Here is a 10,459-nt window from a genome sequence, read left to right on the forward strand (position 1 = left end):
TGCCAATTTTGATGGTCAATAACAATAAATAAGATCCCTTTTTAATTTGTTATAGCTTGATTCTTACCTCAGAGATACTTTATAGTAAGGTTTTATTTTAAAAATAAATATATTATTGCCAAGCGTATTCAGATATTTTGCCCAAAGTTTTATTTTGTGGAGAAAAAATTCAAAGAAAATTAGATCAATCATACATTGATGGATGTTTAATAGAATTTGGTATTTGCAATAAAATAGACGTTGGTTTTAACAAAAGTTTACAGATGTATTCATGAGGATTTCAGTATCTGAATAAAGAAATTGTCATTATTCATAAAATATAATGAACTTTTATAATACCATTGCAATGTTACATCATTATTGTATTTTATTATTACTGCATTTTAAATTACATCTACATTCTAACTAATGAATACATTAACTATATATATCATTACTACCAATAAATCTTATACGATGTTAGTATAGCTGTATTGCATTGCTACATTATTTTGAGTTTAAATGAATTAAATATTTTTTAGTTTGAAAATAATAATTAGTTACTAAATATTTGTCATCTATCACGGTTATATACGTAGTTAGGTGCGTCATAGCTCTTGGGGAATTTCCTCAATTACTTGTGACTTGCTAATTCTGGACCATCCAATCCCACTTGAGCTACTATTCCAGTCTACTGGATTACTGTCTCTGTACAAGATCTAGGCTCCTTGTTCAAGTCTAGACGGGAAATCGTTTTCAACTCCGTTTGCGAAGTCTTCCCTAATTCCTAGGAATGGCGACGATTACAACGAAACTGTCAAAATAACTAAAAGCAAAAATCGTACATGAAGGGTTTAAAAATAACTATTAGGGCTTACTTAAAATAATGATAAGGTACATAAAGATTTTTTACAATGTATACAAAGATAATTTACATGCATGGGATACAGGAATATGAATTTAACTTAAAATAATACTGACATATTCTTTAGATATACAAACAAAATCACAAATTGTGGTAATACTAATCAACATTTAAAGGAGTCACATTGAACGAATTTAATTAAATTGTTAATAAAAAATAAATACATTTGAAACCTTTGAAATATACTAAAATAATCAATATTGGCATAACAGACATGTTTAATCAATAATTAACCAATCAGCCCGCAAAGTATACTACTTGAATTTAAAACAATAATCTGTTGTACCAAAAGTCTGAGGTAATAAGTTTGTTCCGGGTAACCTACGGCAACCGAAAGGTTGAATCGGAAAGACTGCAGTCAGAAAGACTGACGGAAAGACCATGTATAAGATTAGTAGCGCCCCATGTGGCCAACAGCCAAATCTCACCTCCTCCAGCGCTCTCAGTGGCAAGAAAAGTAACCCAGATGAGTATGAGATAGCCATCTTGTCTCAGCCAGAGAAGCGTTAACTCATCATTAATATCTACATGAGTGAGTAGATTTACTTGAGTGGTTCCCGGCAGCAGAAGGGAGAGAGTGTGGGGCCTAAGAATGTGGAGGGAAGAAAGAACCATGGAGTAAGTCCATCTAGCAATAGTTAACATCCACATCGTCATCAACCACCTCAATGTTAGATCTACAATTTCCATAGCCCAGTCATACAAAATTCTATTAACAATCTAATCATAATGTTTTCTTTCGGTCACCCCTACACCTCTTGTAACATAAAACAATAGAATTTTATTACATTTAATCATGTTTCATTTTTCAATTATACAGTCCACTCAAACCCAACCAGCCAACCAAAAGTGAAGCGTGTCTTACAATGCGGTTGAAGGCATACTTCATACAATGTTTAAAGAAAAGTTTGCACTAAATTCTAATGGGAAAATCTTTTAAAAGGAAGCAGAAATAGCATTCGGAAAATTATAATATTTCAAAGCTGCCCGATTTGGAATATTCCTGTGACTTTGTTGAAGGGCACAGAAAAGTTTTCAATTCTTAAGTACATTTCTTTATGTACTAAGTATGGCCAAAGAAAAGAAAAAAGAAGTCCTAATTATAGAAAAAAAGTCTGTACGGGTTCCCATTCATAAAGGGGTTGAAAACGGGCCAAAAATACGAAGACTTAACAATAATTTTAACGAAGAGAAGCGCCGAAGAAAGTTCTGAAAACTACACAAGTTTTATTTTTAAAAAAATAGAATATAATTAAATAATCAAGATGAATTCTTTCAAATGCATATTGCATATTTTTATATGGCATTTTTAAGAGAAGAGATTATATTCAACACGATCGATCACTTTACTTGTATATATATTGCCATGAAAGGACTTAATATAGGATTCATTAATCAAGGAACGATATTTATGACCAAGACATAGACTTCCGATTCGATTAATTTTAAATTTATTTTTATAATTTTATTTAGTCTCGTTTAATTTTATAATAACTAATTATTTATTTTAAAAACGGCAATGCGAAAATTTTTTTAGCGGAAATTGAAAATACATTGAATATATGATAGCAGGAGATCCTTTCGAATAATAGACGAAGGATTGCAGATATCAGCCTGAGTTCTCAAAAGATTAATTAGACACTGATTCAGTCTACTTTACACAATTTGGCGGATAAAGCAAAGAAATATGAGATTCCTACTGACCACCTACTACAACTGAGATCGCACAAGTTTTAAACAGGCACAAGATTCTGTAAATTGAGAAGAGCTCTACAAATCGATGAATGATTCCTGTAAAATAAAATAGATGAATATTCCCTTAAAACTTGTTCTCCTCATAATGGTGGAGGATAATATAACTTCTGTAAGGATGCACACTAAACGCTTAAGACGATTTTCCCAAGGACTGGGAGTCAGGAAGGAAGAGAAAAGTCCTTCTCAGACACAAGAGAAAAAACCTAAAATGGGTTTATGAACAAGGTGCGTGGAGAAGAAGGGATTATACAAGAGTGAGGGCCATATGTTACCAACTCTGTCGTAGGTTTTCATCCGAGATCGCACAATTTATTCGCCGATAGCCCAATCGGGACGCTAGAGTGCTATGTCAGTTTTGGATGAGAGTAGGAAGGAGAAAAAATAAATAAAATTTAACTTCCAGTGGCCCACTTTTTTTTATTATAAAGGATAACAGTAAAAACTCTAATAATAAAATTTAAATGAAATGAAAATAAAACATTTATATAATTATAATAAATCCAATATAATAACTAATTAATTTTTAATTACAATATACTTTAAAAAAATAGATTAAAAAAAAAGTAACTGACAGCGATTGTATTTGAACTCTGTACCTTCACTCTACGGAGCATACTGTTCACTAAAACCATAGTAAATATTTATCCAATATATATTATATACATCCAATATATATATTATCAGCTGTTATCACAAACTTCAGGAGAGGAGGTTTACACGAGAAAATACAACCTTTTTGTTTTTTTATTTGCCATACGGCTATTACTGTAAATGATTATGATAATGAGCATTTAAATGATAAAATTGTGAAAATAAACCTAATTATGCCATTTTTTTTTTAAGAAAATGCACATGAATTAAAATTTTATTGACATAGAAAAATGGAATAAAATTATTGTAAGGTAATGGTTTATTAATATAAAAGAAAAATCTAATTTAATATAAACTAAAACATAAAAAAAAAAGAGTTCAGCTGTTTGTTTTTTTTTAATTCAACTTAAACATTAAAAAAAAAACTGTCATCGTGTCCCAAAATTAAAAATAAAATAAAATAATATATATATTCCTTTAATAATATATAAATTTTACTTGTTCCTTTGAGGACCGCTCAGTTGCTACCATGGGGGCCCCTGGTGAAGATTTCGCTAACAATCATCCAGTCCGCTCTGTCCCATCTGATCTTCTTTTCGGAATACCATCCTCAACTTAGTGAAGAGGCGAATTTTGAGATTTATAGTGCACTAAAATCAAATTCGCAAATGTACACAGACTGTCGAACTAATTTCAGCTACAACACCTAAGCAGTAGGACCTTGGTCATATGAGGCGGCACTTGCCTCGATCTTGTATTCACCCTGGCGAAAGCCATCTTTAAATAACGACTGCTGTTTACTATTATCCAAACTCTAGCTTACATTGGTCTATAACATGGTCTCTCTGGTAATCTATTTTACATATTTTTTTTAAATTACCAATACGTTACGGTATTTCCGACGTAATACATATTTGGAAACCTTCTTTTTTGCACAATAATTAAATTTTATTAGTGTAAAAATAGAAGGAAAAGGAATCTCATAAATTTTGGTGAGGTGGCGGGATCTCTGCCGGTGCTAAGTCGGTAATTGTTCTCAGATATTGGAAGATAATAGTAAAAAATTGAGGCCTTCTATAGAGCAAGCTTTGGCAAAACGGTTGGGTAGTAATAATAGCTAATAATTTATCATGAGAACATATATTATTTTACTTATTTTATCATGATTATTTTTTTTTCTACAATCTTCTTTTTCTGTGCTTCTTATACCGGATAAATAAACTTATTCGGTCCATGATTAAGAGCAACCTCCTTCGAACAGCATTTCCAATATTTAAAAAATCCTTTCATTTCTATTTGTTTCCAATAATACCGTTCTTTCATTATTTGAACTCCCTAGGTAAGTATAGGAACCTTCAATGAGTTAAATGTTCCCTCAGGAATTAGATCATGGATTTGTTCTTCTTATCGTTGCGCTACAGACCGATCTGGTCCTTGGCCTCTCCCCAATAAGCCTTTGCCAGGCTCTTTTTTGGTTACTTTCCCCTTTAAGTTACCCTCTTTCCACGTAGATTTCGATCTGACTCTACCCCTTGACGATCCAAATTTCTCTCCAGAATTTTCTTAAAGGATATCTGTACCGTCAGTCTGAATGATATTAAAAACAAAAACTTTCAGATTGACCATTTAAAGTCAAGACTGATGTTTTACAGAGAGAATTCTGAAATCTGATCATGTAAAATTTATTATGGCTATTGGTAAGTAAAGTCATATTCTCATATTTATTTCGAAACCCTCGGTTAAAAGTACCCTTATTTCTATTCAGGTTATATGAAAATAAGAAAGTTTAGAATACAAAGGTTTATGAATGGATTTCTCGATTAAAAAAAAATATTGACTACATGGTTTGAGATTAGACAATAAACCTCTTTATACGCGCTCAATGAATGGAAGAAATTAAAGCAATGGTCTGGTGCCTCCATTGTTATAAATAAGAGCAGTCTGCATAAATTTCAATTCGAGTTTCAAAAATATAACCCTTAGGATTAAAATAAATCTTAAATTAACAAGTTTGTTAATTTACGCGGAAACTTCCTACTCTTTAAAACTAACAAATATGGGGAAAAAAATATGATTACCTTACTGCATATTTGCACCTTAATATGTTGGATTGTACTCTCATTGCCCTATTTCGAGTTCATAAGAGTTTTAACTCAAATAAATAGGGCAATAATAGATTATTTTCTAATTTATTTTAAACCTTAACAATGCATATACTTTTTAAAACTTAGATAATTCAACAACCGACGTTAGATAGCCTAAAATCTAAAAATATAGAACCACTGACAATAAAATAAACTTTATAATGTGGACAAGTTGGTATCTTCGAAGTACACCACTATGCTGCTGGTTCTGTGGTTTCCGGTTGTTTTTGAGACTTCCGTTCGTCAACCTTCAATCCTGTCTTGATCATTCCCTCAGTGAGCGGAGTGTATGACTCTGTACGATCCAAAATTTTTTCAGCGATTTCGTATAGGTCTTTCACAGTCTGAAACATAATATTCGAGTAATAATATTTATATATTATTATTTATTATATATTATTTAATAAATAATATTTCCTAGCGTGATCGGCATACAAAGCTTGAATTGATTGAAACTATATTTGTTTCTACATGTAAAATATGGTATGAAATTCAAAATACTTCACTATGGCTTGTACACCAACTTATGTGGTTAATATGTGCTAACTTAAGCTGTCAACCACCTCTTGTTTTCACCAATCGACTCTTTGGAGCTGAGTGGACAGAGTTTGTTTTTTGGTCTTTGCCTTTGTGTAAATATTCTGAACATATATGAAGGCTTATGTTTCTTTTTTAACCTATATATTATTTCTTTAAGAAATTTAATTCCTAAATATATAAAAAAAATCTTTGTAAGGATGAAGATGAATTAATTTTAAGATCCAGTGCGAATATATAACTCTTCATGTTTCAAATTTATAACTTAAAAACCACTTGTTCAAAAACTCTTAATAACATGGAGCATCGGGAAAAAAGTCCAATAATGTGGAAACGTTGACTAGAAGTGGAATTATTATTACCTCACCCACACAAAAAAATTCTTGTAAAATTTCTTTTTAAATTGTAAAATCAGTCTTCAGCAGTTCCATTAATACTGGGAAAAATAATTGTACCTAAAAATTCATCATTTTTTTATTTTACATCTTTAAACACGTAAATAAAAACAAAATTAGAATTTCGTAAGCAGTTCTTTTGCTTAAGAAATTGTAATTAAAAAAGTTTCATGATTCACTTCTTCAATGCGAATGGAATAACTTTTAAGAACGGAAATGTCCTTAGGTAAAAAGTAAGATTTAAATTTACTAAATTAGTAAAATTATTACCGACTATAGTGATTCTTTTCATAAAAAAATGTATTTTTGAAATAAGAAATTAAATAATAGATGTACACCATTTAGTTTATATTAAAAATAAAATATTTAATGGTAAGTTAATGGAATAGTGTGGACATCAAACAATCTTTGTGTGAGTGGCATAACCGTTGTAAAGTGGACTGATGGTAGGATTTGTTTAGAAATCTTCAGCCAAACTTGTGGCAGCATCCTGAGCGCAAGAGATCGTTCAAAAATGGAAAAGGTACTTTTAAAAAAATAATATTCCGAAAAACATATAGGGTCATTACAGAAGCAATATTTCTTGTAAAAACTGATACTTGGAAAGCTACAATTAATACTGAAATTTTTCTATTAACACAAAAATTCATTTGATTCAATGATAATTCGTTTGTTTATAATAGGGTATAACACTCTTGTGAAAGGTGGCTCACTACGGTACGGCTGTACTGTACCGAAAAATGAACTCCTAAAGGGCATGTACGAACTGGTGGTGATTCTGATTGGAAGTTACTTGTAGAGCAGGAGTGGCCAACAAGTCGATCGCGAGGCCAATTTAGGTTGATCGTCGAATTCTCGCAATGTCTGGGGTGGAATTCCATGTACCATGGACTTTGAAACGATAGTAGAAGACAAAAACATTCGGACATATTTCATATAGATAAAAAGTTATTAATTATCCACGTTCTTTTAGTTTCCTTGCACATGAGTTTTTTTCCCCTTTAAATAATTATTGTTGTTTTATACGTAGGTAGATAAGCCGTATGTATATCTGTACTTCAGTAAGATGTGTACTCAGCAAGCTATTGATAGATTTGTTAACGCCAGGTATATTAAGATATAAATATTTTAATTAGGCAATAAATAGATTTAATTCCTTTATTTATTTTGTGTCTTGGTTGGAAGTATATTTTGTTTAAAAGAAAGGGAATTATACTTGTAATGTTTGTATGGTGAAATACCGCCTAGTAGGGATTAGCCACAACAATACTACAGTGGGCTAAGGTCAGTAGCCTGTATACTCGCCCTGTCGATTAGCCTACGCACAGTCACCCTGTCGCTGTACTCGTCACCAGATCTTGCTGGGTGAGATCAGCGGTCACTCTTCCCATTAATATAAAAACTTTTACAAATCGATTTAACACTATTATACTTTGTTATCACAACAATAAAACTCGTTCAGCTGCTCCAACAAACTCCCCGTCCCAACTACCATCGAAGACCGAAATACCTCTGCATACCACAGCTCCACATAAATCACGAGTGGCCTAACCCTCACTCAGTACTTCCAGTCGCACAAACTATCCATCCCAAGCTCCTGATCCATTTCATCATTACCAAAATCCAATGAATATAACCTCAATCCTTACATCCTTCCTGAAAGATCATCAAGAAACCGTCAAACTCCTCATTAACCTTCTCACAAGAATTCTATCCGAAATCCCGCTTAACTTCCCACGATGAGCATAAACCCCTAGCTGTCGTGTTATGGAATGATGAACATGATAAACACATTGATATAGCTGACTGAAAATCATTTCACACAAAGGACACACTTTTACATACGTGACTACATCACTTATAGATCAGACTATCTGGACAACACTTCCCATGCTGGTTCTTGTATCCTTATCCCTCTCCCTTATTCCTTCTAATCCAACTGATGCAATTCAATCAACCTCCGTTACCAGATCAACTCACCCTTTCCATGTTACCTTTTCAGGTGTATACTGTCCTCCTGGTAATAACCTTTCTTATAACCTCCTTGATTCCTTATACTGAAACCTCGGACCGCGCTTCATTGCTGGAGGAGACTTTAATGCAAGCATCAGCGATGGGGATCCCGCACATCCAACTCCCGTGGTAGCATCCTATCCCGTGTTTCCACCTCCAATACCTATTCCATTCTCTCTCCCAAAAATCCGACTAAATACGGCCTACATCCCTCAAAAAGCTTCTTGATATCCTTGGCATATTTATCACCTCCCATATTTCTCCCTCTCAAGCCATTTTTGAATCCCTGGATGATCTATCATCAGATCACAGTCCAGTTCTGCTATTTTTACATTCAAGCTTTGTACCAAAGCCCTCCACCCCTTCATTGATAACAGGGAGAGTTGACAGAGACAAATTTAAGTGTGACCTGGAAACTAAACTAGACTTAAACATTCGACTGAAGACAAAACAAGACATTGACGAAGCTATTGAAAAATTCACATCATCAATAAGAACAAGTATAACTGACAACACATCAACTAAACGAATTAATAATAATAAACAAAATAACCTGCCACAGCATATTCGTATCTTATTAGGGGAAAAACGCAGAGCAATATCAAAGTGACAAAGGACCACATATCCAACTGACAAAATATATTACACCAAATTGACTAACAAACTAAAAGTAGAAATCAGAAAATACAAAATGTAATTAACTTTACAGAAAATCTTACAACTACTGTAATCATTATGGAGGACCAATAAAAAACTGCTGAATATCAAAGATATTAAACACCCACTTCTCACCGAATACCAAACCTGGACCAGAACTGACGCAGAAAAATCACAAACATTCGGACAATACCTTTCTAAAACCTTTACTCCTCATCCTGATATCCTTAACCCAATTCACCTTGAATGTATTGAAGCAGAATTAAATAATCCGGTCTAAATGACCCTCCCCCCTAAAGCATTTCATTCTTCTGAAATTTCTAGCATCATTCAAAGATTACCTACCCGCAAAGGTCCTAGATACGACCTAATAACATCCCACATTTTAAAACTTCTTCCTCGGAAAGCCATCCTATTCCTCATCTACATATATAACACCGTACTCCGTTTCACATATTTTCCTGACTCCTGAAAACTATCTATTTTAGGATGCACATTCTCGGGAGAGCTACAGTTCAACGAGGATTCGGTGACAAAGTTGAATATGAATTTGGATAAGCTTGTCACCTCGTGCTTGCTTAAGCCTGAGTAGAAGGTCAACACTGTCAACCAGTACGTGTTCCCGGGTCTTACATACCCTCTCCAGACTGGTCCCCTCACAAAGCTACGTCCTGAAATCCTGGATGACATCGACACAATGATTCGCAGAAGCCATTATAGGGCTCCCTGCGAACACCTCCACGGCGATGTTGTATGCTCCGAGGAGGTACAGAGGCCTAGGCTTGATCCGCTGCCAATGGGAAGCTCCCCTTCAACACTGGTCCATTGGTCAGCGGCTGTCAAATGTACCCGATGCTCTGTTCCAGTCCACTTTCGATTGTTCAGCTGAGATGTGCCGATAGATTGGGCGTTGAGGGGCATCGGAGTGTGAAAGCTCTACGACAGTTGCTACGTGAAAATGCGTTCGAGGAATGGGCTAACTGCAGGTGGCAGGGCATTGGAGTACGCCATTTCAAAGAGACCCCGAGAGCAAATAAGTTTATATCCGATAAACAAATACTTACGGGCTCTGAATGGTCCAATACCCTGAAATTGAATATAAATTATGCATCCCTACGTGGAGTCCCAGGTGTCAGCGGACAGCAAGGAGAAGTTGGATCCCTCTGTCGCAAATGCAACAGAGAGCCGGAAACACAAGCACATGTGCTAGGGAAATGCCCCAACGACTCCCTCCTCATAACACGTCGACATCATAGAGTGAAATACGAGTTAATGAAGCTCCTAAAAGAAAGAGATTTTGCCTGCTTTGACGAGGTCTACTGCGTAGATACGGATGGATCCACAAGATATGCGGATATTGTTGCTTTCCCTAAGAAGGGGAAGTCGGCAATCATTCTGGATCCCACTGTGAGATATGACAATAACGACCTTGACCAGGCAAATAAGGTAGATAGGGAAAAGAA

The 10,459-nt window shown here is 34.3% G+C and overlaps 1 protein-coding gene across 2 annotated transcripts in view; it reads right to left on the minus strand.

Moving 5' to 3' along the window:
- Positions 1-5,533: 5,533 nt before the first annotated feature.
- The window catches only part of LOC106687248 (uncharacterized), a gene marked incomplete at its 5' end in the record, with an annotated part of 12,134 nt that continues 7,208 nt past the window's right edge, over positions 5,534-10,459 (minus strand). For both annotated transcript variants that reach the window (XM_014431014.1, XM_014431015.2), the window contains 1 exon segment: positions 5,534-5,738. In XM_014431014.1, the coding sequence (XP_014286500.1) occupies positions 5,589-5,738 (150 nt within the window).

This window comes from Halyomorpha halys, unplaced genomic scaffold (genome assembly GCF_000696795.3).
Source record: "Halyomorpha halys isolate HHAL.00 unplaced genomic scaffold, Hhal_1.1 Scaffold937.1, whole genome shotgun sequence".
In the NCBI taxonomy this organism is placed as follows: Eukaryota; Metazoa; Arthropoda; class Insecta; order Hemiptera; family Pentatomidae; genus Halyomorpha; species Halyomorpha halys.